Here is a 21508-nt window from a genome sequence, read left to right as displayed (position 1 = left end):
CAGTGACCCTAACACCACTTTTTTACTATGATTAGAATTCCTTAATTAAAGAATATGATCTAACATAAACATATGATCATGGCAAATTTATTTTTTCTTTAAATCTATCAGCTCATCTATTTTTTTAAAGATCAGATGGTCATATCTGATTTTTTTTTTTTTTTTAATGATCAAACGGTCAAATTTTGATCGTAAGATATAATTTATTTATTTTAAAGATTTCAATCTGACCTTCTGATTTTTTTTTTTAGAACGGATGGTCAGATCTTAAATACAGTTTTTTTGTTAGATCTGACGATTAGATTGAAATCTGATCGTTTGATAAAAAAAAAAAAATTATTAATTAATTTGAAGTTGTAAAATTCAAACGGCTGTAGACTCTCGGCTGTTCGATTTCTCTAGCGTAATCCTAGCCGTTTATTCCTTATCTTCTGAATTAAATGCATTTGACATAAATATTGATCCAACGGTTGTAATGAGAGACATGTTTGATCCAACGGACCACAAAATCGCACAAGGAGATATGTTCGAAATTATTTGAGTTGTTGACTTTCCCGCTTACCGAGGCATAAATTGCGCCGTTGAGTTTTCATTTCAGCCGTTGGATTTTTGTTAAGTAATCTGAGCCGTTCATCATGGACAAATGCCATCCAGTAAGGCACCCATGCATCAATCAAAGGAAAACTCGCTTTCATATAAATGATCAAACACCTCTGGTTAGTGGTTAAATCAAAATGGTGATAATGTACAATAAACAGACAGGATGACACGTTTGCCTGTATTGAAATTATTTTCCTCCCTGACAGTCTAGCGTTTCATGGTTCTCTATACACGCATTGGGAAACTAATCTGAACCGTTGGGGTTTTGATGAAGTGAATCTCAGCCGTCCATCGTGGTAAATAGAATATAGCTGTATTGCACCAATTTAAGTGACAATTTTATGGTGTTTTAAATACCATTGAGCCCACTTTTGTATATTAAATCTAATGGTCACGATCGCATATGTAGATTACGATTGATAATATACGTGCACGACGACAGATGGAACCCATTGCATATACATTCGGCCTTACTGAATAAAAGCCCACGTGCGTAGTGGAGAAAAATAATGGAGAAAAATAATGAAGGAAATCTCATTCCTCGATTCGAGAACAAAAATTACCAAAAAAAATTGAAAGCTCTCATCCTTTCCTCATCACTTGTTCAGCCAGAGAAGGAAAATTGAATCCTTGCGTTGTGAGACCATGATGCCCAATAATTCAATCTCATCTATCAGTGGACCAGACTCAGACTATGTCGGTGCAAGAGAAATTGTCACGGGTGGTTTGCAGAGTACATCACGGGTGAGGGGAAGAAAGCTTGTAAATGGTAAAGTGCAGGCTTGTTACAAAACTTCTTCACGCATCCCCTTCGGCCTACAGAGGAAAAAATTTCTCTCCCCAAAACCTTACACAGCTCTGCTCTCTCTCCCCCACCCCCACGCCTTCGGATTCCGGCGACGCCACGCCCACCCAGATCGGAGACGCCACCCTAGGACGACGACTAACAGTGTCGCCACCCACTATCTGGTGCTTCTCTCCTCAAAGAATGTGAAACACCGTGTTCTTTGTTTTAGGACCCAAAAGATTCTTATGAGGATTAAGTGCGAGCCTTGTTTTCAACTTTAGTTTAGTACCAATCATATGGAATTTTTTCGAAAGTAGGATGTATTGTCAACATTTAACTTCATTGTTTTCAACCAATGATGCTTTCAACTTCATATCTAGTTGAAATGCAAACATTTAACTAATTAAGATTTTTTTCTGAAGCTTTTCAAGATAAAATTGTTAGGCTCTATAGATCTTGTTTATAAAGAAAATTTTGTCTGAAGCTTTTTGATCTAGAGAAAGAAAATTTCAGATCTGCGATTGTGTTTTACTCTCGTATCGATCAGTTGGGACGGATTGGGTTTTGGGTCTATGGTGTGGATTTTGGACAACGAGAACTTCTGGAGTTGTTTTGGTGTTTAATTTTTGGGGTTTTTGATTGGTAGCTGTTGTTTTTCTTGCTTTTTGCCTTGAATTTCTCTGACTGGCTGCGAAGAGAATATGGGATGATATTATGTGTGTTGATCCTAATGGCTGTGAGATTGTTTTGGTATTTTGGCAATGATTTTTCTGAAGAATAAATGCCTTAGCTCTGTTTATGGTTGAATTTGTATTGGTTAGATACTAATCACGGCTCTCATTTTAAACTAGAAGTCAATACAAGCTATTAGAAAACTACCAATTAACCCCATGTTGAAGATTTGTTTCGAAGGCAGGGGAGGGGGGAATTGATGTCGCACGGCTCTCTGGTTTTAATTTAATGTCTCAGATGTCATATAAAGAAAGATTGATGTGCAACATAATCATGGAAGAGGTTGTATCATGCTTGTTATCATTTTAAAACAGCTTTTAGATGAGACATGCTTATATTTATTTGGCAGACAATTTGTATTACCACTAGTAGATTTCTTCAAGGTTTTCGCATGGATAAATCTTTAAAAAATTTCATATTTGCCCTGTTCTTGAACGTTAGCCAAGTTTGGCCCTGCCTGGGCTCGACTCTTTTTTAACAAATGAGCTAAGAAAATACAATTTGAGCTAAGGGTGATTTACCAAATCAGAAGCTTGAACAAGTTTGTTATAAAGAAAGGTCTTAACTGTTCAGCACCAAAGGTTGTGTGCGGCTCTAAGATTGAGGTTGTCTTGATTTGATTTTTTAATATTTTGTGTGGGACGATGACTATTATGATTGTTATAATGCAGATTGATAGATGCATATTAAACAAATAAAATTTGGACAAAATCTTAGAGGTGATAACTGTATTTTAATAGAAGATTTATGCCGCCATTAGTCATTATGAACCTTGCAGGGGATGTATATAGCTTTGTCCTCCAGGAGCAAAAATGTATGACACCACACTTTATACCAATTACTGGACCCCGATTCAATAGTGCAAAAATCTCTTGCTTACATTATATGCCAACTTGATTAGCCTCATATGTGTAACCTTAATGGCTTGTTTTGTATCAATCGGAAATGACACACTTAGATATTCAAAAAATCTATGGAGATAATTTTACTTTTCTGTTTGTCTTATTCTTTGACAAATATTCAGTTTTGGTTGGACAACTTTTTCAAAAACTATGGAAATTAGAATTATACTTGCTAGCTTGAAGGCCATAGTTGAAGTTTTAGCTTGTGAAATACTGTTATATGGATATAAGTATAACCATAATTAAGCATGTTTGCAGATTTTGGTGTTTTTTCTTGTTACTTAGTGTCTGGTTGGAAGAATCTAAACTATAACTATAATTGTTTTTGCAACAGAAGAAGATTTATATCTTGTGTGACAGATCTCTAGGAGGAACGGATTGTGTTAAAGGTATCCCTGAAAATCAGCACATGACCACCGGAATAGATCCGTCTTATTCACTTATATGAAATTAGATTTTTTTTCTTATTCATTAGCTAAACTATTATGAAGTTCAAGCTTTCATTTTTTTTTCTTTTTCAATATATTGCAGATAATCATTAACAGCCGTTGTTCTAGGAGTCAGCTTGGGTCTTGGAAGGGCGAAGCTTTGGTGTGTGGTCTTTGTGATTGTATTACTTTTAATACTGTTTCCACGTTAGGTATTTTTGGTTATTATGTTTGTCTGGCCTAGTATGGGTTTTAACTTGAGCGTTGCTTTGAATAAATATTATGAGTTTGAACTTGAGTATTGAGTTGAGTTGAATTCATAAATATGTTGAGTTGTGACAATTAGCAAAATGAAATGCTTGCAAAGTTCCCTGATTGAGGAACATATTTATGAAATGTTGTGGGTTGTCCCTAATTGTGCGGCAGATCAGTTTTCCACTTGTAAAGATAATTCGCAGGGTCTCAAAATCCTGTTTTTGTTTGCAAGTTTTGCTATACCCTTCTAGATCTGGCAACACTGTGTTCTTTGTTTTAGGACCCAAAAGATTCTTATGAGGATTAAGTGCGAGCCTTGTTTTCAACTTTATTTTAGTACCATTCATATGGAATTTTTTCGAAAGCAGGATGTATTGTCTACATATAACTTCATTGTTTTCAACCAATGATGCTTTCGACTTTATATCTAGTTGAAATGCAAACATTTAACTAATTAAGATTTTTTCTGAAGCTTTTCAATATAAAATTGTTAGGCTCTATAGATCTTGTTTATAAAGAAAATTTTGTCTGAAGCTTTTTGATCTAGAGAAAGAAAATTTCAGATCTGCGATTGTGTTTTGCTCTCGTATCGATCAGTTGGGACGGATTGGGTTTTGGGTCTATGGTGTGGATTTTGGAAAACGAAAACTTCTGGAGTTGTTTTGGTGTTTAATTTTTGGGGTTTTTGATTGGTAGCTGTTGTTTTTCTTGCTTTTTGCCTTGAATTTCTCTGACTGGCTGCGAAGAGAATATGGGATGATATTATGTGTGTTGATCCTAATGGCTGTGAGATTGTTTTGGTATTTTGGCAATGATTTTTCTGAAGAATAAATGCCTTAGCTCTGTTTATGGTTGAATTTGTATTGGTTAGATACTAATCACGGCTCTCATTTTAAACTAGAAGTCAATACAAGCAATTAGAAAACTACCAATTAACCCCATGTTGAAGATTTGTTTGGAAGGCAGGGGAGGGGGGAATTGATGTCGCATGGCTCTCTGGTTTTAATTTAATGTCTCAGATGTCATATAAAGAAAGATTGATGTGCAACATAATCATGGAAGAGGTTGTATCAAGGTTTTCGCATGGATAAATCTTTAAAAAAATTCATATTTGCCCTGTTCTTGAACGTTAGCCAAGTTTGGCCCTGCCTTGGCTCGACTCTTTTTTAATAAATGAGCTAAGAAAATACAATTTGAGCTAAGGGTGATTTACCAAATCAGAAACTTGAACAAGTTTGTTATAAAGAAAGGTCTTAACTGTTCAGCACCCAAGGTTGTGTGCGGCTCTAAGATTGAGGTTGTCTTGATTTGATTTTTTAATATTTTGTGTGGGACGATGACTATTATGATTGTTATAATGCAGATTGATAGATGCATATTAAACAAATAAAATTTGGACAAAATCTTAGAGGTGATAACTGTATTTTAATAGAAGATTTATGCCGCCATTAGTCATATGAACCTTGCAGGGGATGTATATAGCTTTGTCCTCCAGGAGCAAAAATGTATGACACCACACTTTATACCAATTACTGGACCCCGATTCAATAGTGCAAAAATCTCTTGCTTACATTATATGCCAACTTGATTAGCCTCATATGTGTAACCTTAATGGCTTGTTTTGTATCAATCGGAAATGACAAACTTAGATATTCAAAAAATCTATGGAGATAATTTTACTTTTCTGTTTGTCTTATTCTTTGACAAATATTCAGTTTTGGTTGGACAACTTTTTCAAAAACTATGGAAATTAGAATTATACTTGCTAGCTTGAAGGCCATAGTTGAAGTTTTAGCTTGTGAAATACTGTTATATGGATATAAGTATAACCATAATTAAGCATGTTTGCAGATTTTGGTGTTTTTTCTTGTTACTTAGTGTCTGGTTGGAAGAATCTAAACTATAACTATAATTGTTTTTGCAACAGAAGAAGATTTATATCTTGTGTGACAGATCTCTAGGAGGAACGGATTGTGTTAAAGGTATCCCTGAAAATCAGCACATGACCACCGGAATAGATCCGTCTTATTCACTTATATGAAATTAGATTTTTTTTCTTATTCATTAGCTAAACTATTATGAAGTTCAAGCTTTCATTTTTTTTTCTTTTTCAATATATTGCAGATAATCATTAACAGCCGTTGTTCTAGGAGTCAGCTTGGGTCTTGGAAGGGCGAAGCTTTGGTGTGTGGTCTTTGTGATTGTATTACTTTTAATACTGTTTCCACGTTAGGTATTTTTGGTTATTATGTTTGTCTGGCCTACTATGGGTTTTAACTTGAGCGTTGCTTTGAATAAATATTATGAGTTTGAACTTGAGTATTGAGTTGAGTTGAATTCATAAATATGTTGAGTTGTGACAATTAGCAAAATGAAATGCTTGCAAAGTTCCCTGATTGAGGAACATATTTATGAAATGTTGTGGGTTGTCCCTAATTGTGCGGCAGATCAGTTTTCCACTTGTAAAGATAATTCGCAGGGTCTCAAAATCCTGTTTTTGTTTGCAAGTTTTGCTATATACCCTTCTAGATCTGGCAACACTGTGTTCTTTGTTTTAGGACCCAAAAGATTCTTATGAGGATTAAGTGCGAGCCTTGTTTTCAACTTTATTTTAGTACCATTCATATGGAATTTTTTCGAAAGCAGGATGTATTGTCTACATATAACTTCATTGTTTTCAACCAATGATGCTTTCGACTTTATATCTAGTTGAAATGCAAACATTTAACTAATTAAGATTTTTTCTGAAGCTTTTCAATATAAAATTGTTAGGCTCTATAGATCTTGTTTATAAAGAAAATTTTGTCTGAAGCTTTTTGATCTAGAGAAAGAAAATTTCAGATCTGCGATTGTGTTTTGCTCTCGTATCGATCAGTTGGGACGGATTGGGTTTTGGGTCTATGGTGTGGATTTTGGAAAACGAAAACTTCTGGAGTTGTTTTGGTGTTTAATTTTTGGGGTTTTTGATTGGTAGCTGTTGTTTTTCTTGCTTTTTGCCTTGAATTTCTCTGACTGGCTGCGAAGAGAATATGGGATGATATTATGTGTGTTGATCCTAATGGCTGTGAGATTGTTTTGGTATTTTGGCAATGATTTTTCTGAAGAATAAATGCCTTAGCTCTGTTTATGGTTGAATTTGTATTGGTTAGATACTAATCACGGCTTTCATTTTAAACTAGAAGTCAATACAAGCTATTAGAAAACTACCAATTAACCCCATGTTGAAGATTTGTTTGGAAGGCAGGGGAGGGGGGAATTGATGTCGCGCGGCTCTCTGGTTTTAATTTAATGTCTCAGATGTCATATAAAGAAAGATTGATGTGCAACATAATCATGGAAGAGGTTGTATCATGCTTGTTATCATTTTAAAGCAGCTTTTAGATGAGACATGCGTATATTTATTTGGCAGACAATTTGTATTACCACTAGTAGATTTCTTCAAGGTTTTCGCATGGATAAATCTTTAAAAAATTTCATATTTGCCCTGTTCTTGAACGTTAGCCAAGTTTGGCCCTGCCTGGGCTCGACTCTTTTTTAATAAATGAGCTAAGAAAATACAATTTGAGCTAAGGGTGATTTACCAAATCAGAAGCTTGAACAAGTTTGTTATAAAGAAAGGTCTTAACTGTTCAGCACCCAAGGTTGTGTGCGGCTCTAAGATTGAGGTTGTCTTGATTTGATTTTTTAATATTTTGTGTGGGACGATGACTATTATGATTGTTATATTGCAGATTGATAGATGCATATTAAACAAATAAAATTTGGACAAAATCTTAGAGGTGTATAACTGTATTTTAATAGAAGATTTATGCCGCCATTAGTCATTATGAACCTTGCAGGGGATGTATATAGCTTTGTCCTCCAGGAGCAAAAATGTATGACACCACACTTTATACCAATTACTGGACCCCGATTCAATAGTGCAAAAATCTCTTGCTTACATTATATGCCAACTTGATTAGCCTCATATGTGTAACCTTAATGGCTTGTTTTGTATCAATCGGAAATGACAGACTTAGATATTCAAAAAGTCTATGGAGATAATTTTACTTTTCTGTTTGTCTTATTCTTTGACAAATATTCAGTTTTGGTTGGACAACTTTTTCAAAAACTATGGAAATTAGAATTATACTTGCTAGCTTGAAGGCCATAGTTGAAGTTTTAGCTTGTGAAATACTGTTATATGGATATAAGTATAACCATAATTAAGCATGTTTGCAGATTTTGGTGTTTTTTCTTGTTACTTAGTGTCTGGTTGGAAGAAACTAAACTATAACTATAATTGTTTTTGCAACAGAAGAAGATTTATATCTTGTGTGACAGATCTCTAGGAGGAACGGATTGTGTTAAAGGTATCCCTGAAAATCAGCACATGACCACCGGAATAGATCCGTCTTATTCACTTATATGAAATTAGATTTTTTTTCTTATTCATTAGCTAAACTATTATGAAGTTCAAGCTTTCATTTTTTTTTCTTTTTCAATATATTGCAGATAATCATTAACAGCCGTTGTTCTAGGAGTCAGCTTGGGTCTTGGAAGGGCGAAGCTTTGGTGTGTGGTCTTTGTGATTGTATTACTTTTAATACTGTTTCCACGTTAGGTATTTTTGGTTATTATGTTTGTCTGGCCTATTATGGGTTTTAACTTGAGCGTTGCTTTGAATAAATATTATGAGTTTGAACTTGAGTATTGAGTTGAGTTGAATTCATAAATATGTTGAGTTGTGACAATTAGCAAAATGAAATGCTTGCAAAGTTCCCTGATTGAGGAACATATTTATGAAATGTTGTGGGTTGTCCCTAATTGTGCGGCAGATAAGTTTTCCACTTGTAAAGATAATTCGCAGGGTCTCAAAATCCTGTTTTTGTTTGCAAGTTTTGCTATACCCTTCTAGATCTGGCAACATTGTGTTCTTTGTTTTAGGACCCAAAAGATTCTTATGAGGATTAAGTGCGAGCCTTGTTTTCAACTTTATTTTAGTACCATTCATATGGAATTTTTTCGAAAGTAGGATGTATTGTCTACATATAACTTCATTGTTTTCAACCAATGATGCTTTGAACTTTATATCTAGTTGAAATGCAAACATTTAACTAATTAAGATTTTTTCTGAAGCTTTTCAATATAAAATTGTTAGGCTCTATAGATCTTGTTTATAAAGAAAATTTTGTCTGAAGCTTTTTGATCTAGAGAAAGAAAATTTCAGATCTGTGATTGTGTTTTGCTCTCGTATCGATCAGTTGGGACGGATTGGATTTTGGGTCTATGGTGTGGATTTTGGAAAGTGAGAACTTCTGGAGTTGTTTTGGTGTTTAATTTTTGGGGTTTTTGATTGGGAGTTGTTGTTTTTCTTGCTTTTTGCCTTGAATTTCTCTGACTGGCTGCGAAGAGAATATGGGATGATATTATGTGTGTTGATCCTAATGGCTGTGAGATTGTTTTGGTATTTTGGCAATGATTTTTCTGAAGAATAAATGCCTTAGCTCTGTTTATGGTTGAATTTGTATTGGTTAGATACTAATCACGGCTCTCATTTTAAACTAGAAGTCAATACAAGCTATTAGAAAACTACCAATTAACCCCATGTTGAAGATTTGTTTGGAAGGCAGGGGAGGGGGGAATTGATGTCGCACGGCTCTCTGGTTTTAATTTAATGTCTCAGATGTCATATAAAGAAAGATTGATGTGCAACATAATCATGGAAGAGGTTGTATCATGCTTGTTATCATTTTAAAGCAGCTTTTAGATGAGACATGCGTATATTGATTTGGCAGACAATTTGTATTACCACTAGTAGATTTCTTCAAGGTTTTCGCATGGATAAACCTTTAAGAAATTTCATATTTGCCCTGTTCTTGAACGTTAGCCAAGTTTGGCCCTGCCTGGGCTCGACTCTTTTTTAATAAATGAGCTAAGAAAATACAATTTGAGCTAAGGGTGATTTACCAAATCAGAAGCTTGAACAAGTTTGTTATAAAGAAAGGTCTTAACTGTTCAGCACCCAAGGTTGTGTGCGGCTCTAAGATTGAGGTTGTCTTGATTTGATTTTTTAATATTTTGTGTGGGACGATGACTATTATGATTGTTATAATGGAGATTGATAGTTGCATATTAAACAAATAAAATTTGGACAAAATCTTAGAGGTGTATAACTGTATTTTAATAGAAGATTTATGCCGCCATTAGTCATTATGAACCTTGCAGGGGATGTATATAGCTTTGTCCTCCAGGAGCAAAAATGTATGACACCACACTTTATACCAATTACTGGACCCCGATTCAATAGTGCAAAATCTCTTGCTTACATTATATGCCAACTTGATTAGCCTCATATGTGTAACCTTAATGGCTTGTTTTGTATCAATCGGAAATGACAAACTTAGATATTCAAAAAATCTATGGAGATAATTTTACTTTTCTGTTTGTCTTATTCTTTGACAAATATTCGGTTTTGGTTGGACAACTTTTTCAAAAACTATGGAAATTAGAATTATACTTGCTAGCTTGAAGGCCATAGTTGAAGTTTTAGCTTGTGAAATACTGTTATATGGATATAAGTACAACCATAATTAAGCATGTTTGCAGATTTTGGTGTTTTTTCTTGTTACTTAGTGTCTGGTTGGAAGAATCTAAACTATAACTATAATTGTTTTTGCAACAGAAGAAGATTTATATCTTGTGTGACAGATCTCTAGGAGGAACGGATTGTGTTAAAGGTATGCCTAAAAATCAGCACATGACCACTAGTGTCTCTGTCTCTGTCTCTAACTTACCTCGTCTCTGTCTCTGTTTCAGGTTTTGCTTTCTCGCTGCAATCCATAACTGAGGTTGTAAGAAAATCTCTCCGGCAGCACTCTCTCTCTCTCTCTCTCCTGCCACCCATTGCACACAGCCTCTTCAATTCTGGTAAGATTTGCGTTCTGCTCTGTAGTAAATCACTGTTTCTTAAAAATTGATCCTCTTTCATTTCATTTCACTTAAAAATATTGCTTAATGCTAAAACAAGTTGTATTAGATGTTTAGCGACAGTGGGGGTTGGATGATTAACAGGATTTGTCCAAATCAGTGAACATAAGTTTATTTTGGATGGGATTCTCTTTTAGAAACACAATCTTATATTTCCAGGATATTCAATGAATATATAAAAAATTTAATTTAGACTGTCAAATTGATTTTCTATTTGATTTGAAAATGGGTTCTTAATCCATTACAGTAAATTTTAGGGGAAAACAGGAGAGAAAGGCTAGGGGGAATCGAGGATTCCCCAGAGAGATGGGATCCTTCTGTGGGCTTTGTTTTGGAAGGATTTGTATATAAAAAATTCAGTGTGAAATTTGAATGAGGCTTACCATTATGATTTTTTTTTTTTTTTTTAAAATTTTATTTATCTCTACTTGTTTTAACCCTCGTGCATGAGTCTTACATTTGTGAAATATCCCTTGATATTGAGATTATAGGATTAAACATAATGGGTTATAGATGATAATAGATCCATATGCCTATCAATCAAATAACATCTGCCGCATCTGTTTATGTAATTTTTGACAATTTATTCATTTCTCCAATTCATATTTCTTTTCTTTGAGGGGTTTGTATATGGGTGTGCTCTGGAGATGAAACTTGTTGGAGAGGTTAACAGACTTGATTGAATTTACTCAAGGCAATGTTTGTGAAATCCATCAATTTAGTTCATCAAGGTATAAGAGTTATTTTTTTAGAAGTCCATAAAGTATGGTTGATGTCATATAATGCAAACCAGAGAACTTGGTACATGTCCTGTGCGGCAGATTGGTGGTTGCCTTTTCTTTTATATGAGAATCAGCAATGTCTACATTGTGATTGTTGTCAACAGCAATGCAAATGTAGCTTGTGCTTTCAAGCTTGTGTTTACAATAAAAAAAGAAAAGAATCTGCTGGCATTCTATAGGTGTGTTTGTATTTAAATCATAGTCCAAATAAACGAGCTTTAAGCGAGCCAAGCTACCCACTTAAGGCTCGACAAGCTTTGTAATTGAGCTCGAGCTCAGAGCCAACTTCTGAATATTGTTGGTTCTAGCTTGAGCCGAGCCGAACCCGTTAGGCTTGCCAAAGTGTATTTGGTGAGCTCGAGCTCAAGCTAGAGTTTGTCTCTGCCAAGCCGAGTTTAGACAGAGGGTTCGAAGCTCGGCTTGTTTAGAAGACCCTTTAAATGAGCCGAGTTCGGTATGCCCAAGCCCGGCTTGGCTTGGCTCGATTACATCCCTATCTCTCACGCACAGCCCCCTTTCTTCTTTCTCCCTTCATCTTTCTCATTTCTCTTTACACGCACACACTCACTTGAGAGAGAGAGGAGAAGGAGAGAGGAACAAAGTGTGAAGCTAAATTCCTAAATTAACTTGGGGATTTTATGTGTAGTTGATTGCCATGCATTATACAAGTTTCAGGTTATTGAATTAATGGGTTGAAACTCTAATTTTACCTATTGGTAAAGTATGAACATAAATCCTAATTTTATAGTTTGAATTAAATTTATGACTTTTGATATGTGAACATTAGGAATGCTATTTAAATGGGTTAATTACATTGAAAGTTTTAATTAGTACTATTAATTTAGTACTCGATTTTGTTTTTCTTTCATTTAGTACTATTTTTTTTTTTTTTTTTTTCCGATTTTACTAATTTGCAATTTATATTTTCTTTTTCTTCCATTTAGTACTTGAGCTCGAGACATGGCAGTTCATCAAGGTCCTTACCTATTTTGCCTCTTAGCCTTGGTCTTGGCCTCCTTGACTATTGTACATGCAGAACATAGTAGTCATACGATTGAACCTTTTAATCGGAGCAGTTTTCCTACTGATTTTATATTTGGAACTGCTACTGCGGCATACATGGTATGTATACATACGTAGCTTTATATATAATCATTAGATAACGGATTTTACTTATATATAATCATGGTATGTATACCTATCTTACACACATATGAAGCTTTATATATAAGCACATATAATTTGAACCTTATATCTTTTTTGGCCAGATTGAAGGAGCAACAAATATTGATGGCAGGGGGCCGTGCACCTGGGATATTTTTGTGAAGAGACATCCAGGTCTCTCTCTCTCTAAAAAAAAAAGAAAGAAATAAAGCTTTGATGTATGGCTTTGCTAGAAATAGTGATGAAAATTTGACTCATTTCAATTGAATATTTCAAACTCGTGCTTAAATGGAGTATTGTCATTTTTTACACTCATTTCATATTAGTTGGGATATATATATGTGTCCTTTTTTAAACAACTTTTCATTTCAAATGGCATCGAGTGACTTTCTCACAGTTGTAATATCACAAAACTTTTTCAAGTCAAAAGCTCGAGATAATGTAATTATAATGATAGTTTGGATGTCTTATGGTATGAGTTAGGAATTCTTAACATTTCTTAATTATTATTCTTTTTTTTTTTTTTTTTGACACATTTACTTGGTGGCTTGGCAGAAAAAATTCGAGATGGTAAAAATGCAGATGTAGCCTGTGACTTTTATCATCGGTATAAGGTAGAATGCTTGTTCCTCTCTCTCTCTCTATACATATATATAATTGATTTCTTATGATAATCGAAATATTTAACAGGAGGATATACAATTGTTGAAAACGATTGGATTGGATTCATTTAAATTTTCAATCTCATGGACCAGAGTATTACCAAGTAAGATCATGGCTTAGTATATGATTAATCATGTAAGATGTGTGCCATTTATATAACACTTATATGTAATTCTCTAATGGATTCATTTATGTTATAGAGGGCAAAATAAGCGGGGGAGTGAACCCACAAGGTGTCAAATTCTACAATGACCTTATCAACGAGCTTTTGTCCAATGGTCAAATTCTTTCTCTTTTTTTTTTCTTCAGCAATATATTTTTTATTTCTATTTCTATAAATGTCAGTTTCTTCGAAAAATGTTATTTCTCTAATAATAATTAAGGTAATCAAATCCATATTCCCACTTAATTGCATATCTGTTCCTATTAAAAATGGAAAATATACCATACATAAGTCAGGAACCTAGGATATATTTGATAATGGTTTTGAAAATTTCTTTGTGTTTTCTAATTTAAATTGTTTGTCAATGATAATTTTTTTATTTTTTTTAAAAAATGTTTTGGGTTTTGCAATATAGAAGTATTTTTAAAAGCTTCGCTTTGAACAAACTAGAACAAGCATAAAAGTGTTTTGTAATTTATTCATGCATGTCCTTATGAAATTTCATATTGTGTGTAGGTATCAAGCCCTTAGTATTTCTCATGCACTTTGATCCTCCTCAAGCACTTGAAGATGAATATGATGGACCCTTAAGTCCCAAGTTTGTGTAAGTGAACACTTCAACCAAAAAACAAACACTCCAATGTTCAAAAAATTAATTTTACCATATCAATAAATGTGATTGTCCCGTTTTATGAATATATAGGAATGATTTTCAAGATTATGCGGACTTTTGCTTCAAGACTTTTGGGGATCGAGTTAAACTATGGGCGACAATGAATGAGCCCATTGCTATGAGCATCGGTGGGTACAGCACTTCTAATTTTCCACCCGGAAGATGTTCGAGTTATGTTCCCAATTGCACCGCCGCTGGTAACTCTGCCACTGAGCTTTATATTGTTGGACACAATTTGCTTCTTGCTCATGGAGCCGTTGTGAAATTATACAAGGACAACTACCAGGTAATAAAATATAAAAAATTTTAAGAAATAAAATATAAATAGAGAAATAGGAGAAGTAATAGGGAAAAAGGATGAGAACATTTTTGGTAGTTTAGTGTTAGACACCAACATCTACAGCGATCTTGGCTGTGATACCATGTAATAGTTTTATTTTTTTTTGTAAAATGGCAGAGTCATGGCCTCTACCAGCCCTCTTCGGTTAGTCATTTCCTTCTAGGTTCGTCACTGATAGTAGTTGTAGGGGCTGAATATTAGAATAAATATGAATATGAGATATTGGACCTCTTATGATTAATTTAATATGAATGTGTGCAGCCACATCAAAAGGGGCAAATTGGGCTGGCTATGTATAGCACTTGGGTTGAGCCAAAAGACAACACATCTTCTAGCCATGAGGCCGCCTCTCGATATATGGACTTTGTGTTTGGATGGTGAGTGCTGTAAGATACATTCTTGACAGAATATATATATATATTACTTTATTCTTGTGGCTAATCATTCACAATTTTGGTAGGTTTGTTGAACCAGTTATATATGGTGATTATCCTGAGAGATTGAAGTTTGCATTGGGGAGTCGACTGCCCAAATTCACCGAAGCTCAATCCAAATTGGTAAAAGGGTCGATTGATTTTCTTGGTTTAAGCTATTATTCTGCAGGTTACGCAAAAACCGTTTCCCCAGCAAACGGTGTCAACGTTACTTTTTGGACCGATGTGCAAGCCAATATCACCAGTGTAAATGCACACAAACTCTCCCTCCCTTCAGTATCAGACTATTAGTATCATGATTCTCTCAATTTCATGTTTAGATTACATTTTTCACGGTTATATTAAACAAAATAAAATATTATCTATAAACTTAATTATTTCAATTTCACTAGAAATTGAGAGGATTCTATTCCCTCCCTCGGTGGGCATTTCTATATTTTTGTATTGTGTTGCATATATATCTGCCATTTTACTAACCAATATGGTGTAAATGTTTTTGCAGACGGGATACATCCAACCAGAGGGATTGCGAAAGCTCCTTTTATACATAAAAGGAAAATACGACAATCCAGCTATATACATCACAGAGAACGGTATCACAATTTCTGTCTCTTGATATTTATTTACCTATTTTATTTTTGAAATTTGAATTTTGAACCTGACACAACTCTTATGTGGCTTCTTTGTGTCACGTAAGTAAAAGTTTGGTTTAAAATGATCTCTTTATTTTTTTAGGGAAAACTTAACTCATGCAATCTATTAATCAATTTGTTATGTTTCTCCAATGTATCAATTTAGTTCATGTGCCCTACCAAATTGTTATATCATTATTCTCAAAATGTTGAATTGACGTTGTAAATTGGGTGGTAGATCTAAAATTGGGGAGCGTAAGTGTAAATTTTTTTTTCTTATTTTTATGTGCATTAATATTGCTAATACTATTTTTGTTTTTTTGAGAAAAGTATTGGTAAATGTAATTATTGTACTCTTTTTTGTAGGAATTGGTGGTAGAGATCTTCAAGATGTTGCGAGGATCAAATACTATCACCTACATTTATTATCGCTTTCAAAAGCTATCAAGTGAGTGTTTGTCATTAAGTATTGAATAGAAAAAAAGTTGGTGTTTGTAATCAAGTATCATCTGCGGGCTAAAAAATTTGGACATAAATTTTATACAAACGAGATAGTAAGAGTTTCTACAACCCGGCTTCTAAAAAGTGACGTGTCTTTTAAACATGTGAGAAGCACATGCTTTATTATTAGTGCTACTAAAAAAAACTTGTTAGAAGTACATACTATATAAAATACATGTACCTCTCACATATTAAAAGATGGGAAATGCTAAGTGTTCTCTTGATCATTGGTAGATATTATTTTCTAAAATTGCAAGAAAGAAAAAATAAGATGACACGATCATGCTTAAAAAAAATATAAAAAATTAGAAATATAAAGCAGCAATAAATAAATAAAGAACCAATATTTCTATAGTTTTTTATTGTTTTTTATTTTTATACCTAAATTTATAAAATTATGTGTTTTATATTTTTATTAAACATGACACATGTCATCTTTTTATTGAATAAGACTTGGTATCAATAGAAAGGTAGAATAAAAAAATCTATTTAATTACGGTTTTATCGTTATAAAATAAATTGATAATTTTTAAATCTTAAAATGCGATTTGACAAAAGTTCAATTTTGAATGCATTAGTAGAGCATTTTTTATCTTAATTTTGATTGTAGATATTGAAATTTTGTGCAGGGAGGGCGCAAATGTAAAGGCACACTATTCGTGGTCATTTCTTGACGGCTTTGAATGGGACAATGGTTACCTCATTCCGAATGGCTTAATTTTTGTGGATTTTAAGGATAATTTGAAAAGACACCTCAAGGATTCTTGTTATTGGTTCAAGAAGTTCCTCTTAAAATGAGCTATAAAAGAACATGTGAATATATTATAATTATTTACATATTAGAATTATTATTTGGAAAATACAGAGAATTGCTCATTAAGCAATCTCTAGCAGGAAATTTGAGATTTGCCTCCATTGGAATTATATTTTCTATTTACTGTGTATTTCTCAAATTAGGATTTGCTCAGCATTTCCTGAATTATCTTGCCAAACTTTATCAAAGCCTATCGCTTTCGTTGATTATTCATCACTTGTTACGGAGGCCCGTAACTTCATATCAAAGGCTAGTGAATGATGACATATCAAATTAATTATGTTTGATAGTATTTTCGAAGAATGTTTAACATAATTTCACAACTTTCCCAAGGAGTGGAAGGAAGAAATTGCAGTTGGTTGTGAGCAGCAGTGAATCTCACTCGTCTTCGCCAAACACCCCCAAAGACCAACCACTCCAACTCTTTAGCACAATCATTTTCCAAAATCTCACCCACAATCCAAAGAAAAAGAACTTCTCGACCAAAGCCCACCACACAAACCCATACCACATCGCATCATCTCTCTCACGGCTTGTGCTGCCATCAACTCCCACAACCCACAACACCTCAGACTACAAAGCACCACACCAAGCCGCCGCCTAGCTAGCCCCATATTGCAGCACCGCAATCCCAGCCACCTACCTATAAATTGCCGCACCAAATCCTCCAGCGCCATTGCATCAGTAGCTTCCTAGTTGGCATCCACGTTTGAGTCTCAACCTTGGAAGACTATTACTTGCTCTGCATTTCAAAAGTGTCTATTTTTGAGGTTGAGGTACACACAGAGGAGATGAAGATTTGTCTTTTTTCATGTGGCCTAGAAAGAGGAAAAAAAAATAAATAAATAAAGCCAAGTGATGCTCCTTATGTCTAATGTTTTCTTTGGGCTTTGCTTGAAAATCTTGACAAATCTCCACCTTTTATCACCAAAAAAAAAAAAAAGGAGTTGTTGATGCCTTTGGTGTGACACTTATTAAAGAAACCTATTAGAGTAAAGCCTTCATCACTTTGGAAGAGGATTTCAAGAGATTTTTTGGATTCAAATATTTTTTTGTGTCCAAGTATTTGTGCATGGTCATGGTCATTGTGCTCCACGAGCTTTGATCAATTCTAAATAGCTGCTATTAAGGGGAAAGGAGTGTTACAGATCCATAACACGATGAATATATATTATAATTATTTTCATATTAGAATTATTATGAAATAAGGTTTTTAAATTTTCTTTTGATTTCAAATAGGTTTTTCTGTCAATTTATTGTCCAATTAATTAATAGTATACCATGCTAAACTAATCGATTTCTTAATGATGAAATGAGTTTTTTAATTATTTTTTCTTCATTATTAAGCGAGTACTTATGGCTAATTGTTACTACATGCATGAGATTCGGACCCAATAAATTTGAATCGGTAAAATCCAAAAGAAAAAAAGTTTAAAGCAAGAAAACGATGGGATAGTAATCTTCTGATCTCTGCATGCTATGCTCATTGCTCACAAATCCGAAAGCGGAAAGCCCAACTCTCAAGATCTACCTCCCATTTTCTTGATTATTTTGCCAATAACATATATCTTTTTCTGCTGGTTTTCTATTGCACCTAACCTTAGAAATGGCTGAATATTAATTGATGTTTTTGTCCAAAGGCTGGGTAGATGATTACGAAAAGAAAGAATTTTTTATTTTTATTTGTATGGATGAACGTGTTTATCTACAAGAGAGTAACGATAAGAAATGGATATTACTTTTATTTCGTGAAATTTCATATTATAATTGAAACCCTTTATATATATTATTTTCTGAAAGTTCATGTTATAATTGAAACCCTTTATATGTATAGAGAAGTGCTATGGAGTCAAATAAATGAACACATTTTTTTTTTTTTTTAAACTGACGTAGTAAGGATTTTTAAATTAAAAAAATGCAATTCCCTCTCCTTTGTCTGCCACTCACGGTCTGCCATGTCAATTTAAAAATTTTTCTTGGTTCATTTGTTTGATTCTCTAGCACTTTTCATATGTGTATATGTCAAGGGAGATAGATTTTATGAGTAGTAAAGAGCTGATTAAACGTAATAACAAACAAAGATTTAAATGGGGTGCATCTAAATAAAGATTTCTTGTGAGAATCCACTTGCTAATGGATTATTTAAGCTTTCAAACATTTCTTCAACTATGAACCAAGCTCATGAGTTGTCTGTTGCACGAGGGAAAAAAAATTTGAAGTTTTGGCTTAGAAGGCAAGAATGTTCCAACAGCTCTATCATGACTACACATTATGTCGCTTAGGACAATGAATGGGTCACAAGAAATTTTAATAAAGAGGTGGTATACAATGCTATACAACAAGTTGAATGACTATACCTCAATTCTTAGCTTATAGTGTTTGGTTAACTAAATTGATGTGGCAAGCTATTATTGGAGGGTACAAAATAGCCATTTTATGTGTGGACCTCTCCTATTTTAACAATTGGTGGCTGTAAATTTTGTCATTTTTATTGATGACTTTTCTCGTTTTTCTTGGTTGTTTCTTGTATGTCAGAAATCTAAAGTGCTTTCATGTTTCATTAAATTTAAAAGTTTAGTTGAGAACTTCTTTTCTTGCAAAATCAAATAAATTCAAACAAATAATAGAGGAGAATGTCTCCGCTGCCTTTCAAAATTTCATCAACACATGAAATTTTGCATAGACTAACATCCTTACGCCAGAAATTTTGCATAGACTAAATGGTGGGATGGAACCGAGCTTGTGGGCCAAGTTTCGGCCTTTCCATGTGAGTTTTGTACGTTGTGCGGGCCCGTCAACACAATTCCCAATAGTTAGAATTCTTCATTCTTTTATGGCTAGGAGTGGGAAGATTGGCTAATTTGGCTTATCTTGTTATTAAATATAAGATAAGCTTAGTTATCAACGTTATATTAGGATTAATATTTTATTATCATTGTTATCTCATTACCGTCATGCATGTTTATTTAAATAGAATTAATAAAAGCTTCGATGAAATTTGGCTCAACAACTCGTTGTTAAGGGGAGGAAATTTGGCTCACAATCACAAACTTGTAATAGAGATGAACATGAAAAGGCCCAGTTCACCCAAGGTAATGCCTTTTTTTTTTTTTTTAGGCGTTTAAAATTTATTAGTGATTCTAGACTGCCATACTTTTCTAATTTCCTATCTTGAATCAAATTGTTTAAGAGAGATATATATATATTAAAAAAAAGGAAGAAAGAAAGAAAGAAGAGTTGATTGGGCCACCAAAAGCCCAGAAGCCATCTGGGCTTTTGGCACCAAGGGTTGAGTCCAAAAGTCACAATGGGCCACTACATTTCTTTGTTTTTTTATTGTATCCTGCCCATAACAGAAAAAATGGCTACACCGCCCAATTGGGCTCATCCGAATGTTACACAGCTTTTTCCTTTTCTTTTCTATTGTCCCGCATCCAAAAAAAATAAAAAATTATTGTTGATAGGGAAGCTCTGAAATAGAGCTTTGATATGATGTTGAGACGTCACTTGAATTCAAAAAAAAATACTCATTTTTGTGTATACCATCTTATGAGGTTTAATCACATGCATTAACACCGTAAAGGTGACCAGTAATTAACTGGCTTGTTCCGCTATCCGGGTGTTCAGCCATGTTACGAGCAGTTAGGCTTTCCTCTTATCCGTCCATGATGAGCGGACAACGGGGGCCTAAATAATCAAAATGGAGTACCAAATCAACACTGTTTCATCTAATATATTAGAAGTGGACCAAAAAAAAAAAAAAAAAAATCTCCGTTCACATCAAGAATCATTTTATCATCTAAAAAGGAAAAAAAAAAAAAAAAAGCCAATGGGTAAAGAATTAGGGGTGTCAAAAATTACTGGAAAATCGGAACCGGAATCGGAAAACTGGGAACCCGGTTCTGGTTCCGGTTTGAAAAATTCAAAAACCGGGTACCCTGGCTCCGGTCCCGGTTTTTGGTACCCGGTTTTTACCGGGAATACCGGAATCGGGTTTATATTTTATTTAATATATATTATTTTTTTACACTTAGGATAATCTCTATGAATATTTTTTAATGTTTTTAATATATATATATATATTATATTAAAAACATTGATTTTTTAGGATTTTTGGGTTTTTTTAGGTTTATTTTTTAATTATTTGGAACAATCATAACAAAACCTTTTTAATCTAGACAAAAAGACTAATAATTTTTTTTAAAAAAAATGAGCCAATTTATGAAAAAAAAAAAAGGCTTATTTTAGGCCCAACACCTAAAATAAGCCCAAAAACCAATTTTATTCAAAAACCGGTTATCGGACCGGGTAAAACCGGAACCGGCCGGTAACCGGGACCCCTGTTAACTGGGGTTTCGATTCCAGTTCCGGTTTCAATTTTAGCCAAAAATCGAAAAACCAGACCGAATTGGCATCCCTAAGTAAAAGTTTTGTCATGGAATAAATTTATAACGAGAATATCTCCACCCTCTAAATGAAGTATATATAGCTCAAGTATGTAACACGTAGCCAAGTGTAGGTTCCAGCAAAAAGAAAAAAGAAGAAAGAACAAAAAGTTTTGTTACGTACAATCAGTGTACTTAATAATAAACTATATTATGTAATTATATATAAAATATAAATATATAGGTGAAGCATGTTCAATCCTAAGTTCATCACTAACCAGTCT

At 33.8% G+C, this 21508-nt stretch overlaps 2 protein-coding genes across 4 annotated transcripts in view; one reads left to right on the top strand and one right to left on the bottom strand.

The window, feature by feature from the left end:
• The window catches only part of LOC132165243 (oxalate--CoA ligase), a 64101-nt gene that overhangs the window by 26839 nt on the left and 15754 nt on the right, over positions 1-21508 (bottom strand). The window lies entirely within an intron of this gene.
• Positions 1154-17048, top strand: LOC132180678 (beta-glucosidase 12). Of its 3 annotated transcripts, XM_059593580.2 has the most exons (21): positions 1154-1569; positions 3356-3410; positions 3553-3612; positions 5632-5686; positions 5829-5888; positions 8002-8056; positions 8199-8258; positions 10369-10423; positions 10503-10613; positions 12400-12577; positions 12724-12793; positions 13175-13233; positions 13310-13385; positions 13483-13560; positions 13962-14049; positions 14149-14404; positions 14720-14835; positions 14919-15138; positions 15395-15485; positions 15891-15972; positions 16655-17048. In XM_059593580.2, the coding sequence occupies exons 10-21, from the start codon at positions 12416-12418 to the stop codon at positions 16821-16823; spliced, it is 1467 nt and encodes a 488-aa protein (XP_059449563.2). In that variant the 5' UTR covers positions 1154-1569; positions 3356-3410; positions 3553-3612; positions 5632-5686; positions 5829-5888; positions 8002-8056; positions 8199-8258; positions 10369-10423; positions 10503-10613; positions 12400-12415; the 3' UTR covers positions 16824-17048. The 3 variants fall into 3 exon arrangements, with proteins under 3 accessions (XP_059449563.2, XP_059449564.2, XP_059449565.2); XM_059593581.2 differs by lacking the exons at positions 1154-1569; positions 3356-3410; positions 3553-3612 and adding an exon at positions 3638-3661; XM_059593582.2 differs by lacking the exons at positions 1154-1569; positions 3356-3410; positions 3553-3612; positions 5632-5686; positions 5829-5888 and adding an exon at positions 5915-5937.

The sequence above is a fragment of the Corylus avellana genome, chromosome 5 (genome assembly GCF_965113065.1).
Source record: "Corylus avellana chromosome 5, dhCorAvel1.hap1.2, whole genome shotgun sequence".
In the NCBI taxonomy this organism is placed as follows: domain Eukaryota; kingdom Viridiplantae; phylum Streptophyta; class Magnoliopsida; order Fagales; family Betulaceae; genus Corylus; species Corylus avellana.
The sequence above is the reverse complement of the archived record's forward strand: the minus strand, read 5'-3'. Positions and strand labels throughout refer to the sequence as shown.

What these genes read in the sequence shown, in the direction of transcription:
- LOC132180678 (XM_059593580.2), top strand. Translation starts at nt 12,416, where the DNA reads ATGGCAGTTCATCAAGGTCCTTACCTATTTTGCCTCTTAGCCTTGGTC. An exon ending in ACTTTTATCATCGGTATAAG is followed by an intron (nt 13,234 to 13,309) that starts GTAGAATGCTTG and finishes AATATTTAACAG; the next exon opens with GAGGATATACAATTGTTGAA. An exon ending in TATATACATCACAGAGAACG is followed by an intron (nt 15,486 to 15,890) that starts GTATCACAATTT and finishes TCTTTTTTGTAG; the next exon opens with GAATTGGTGGTAGAGATCTT.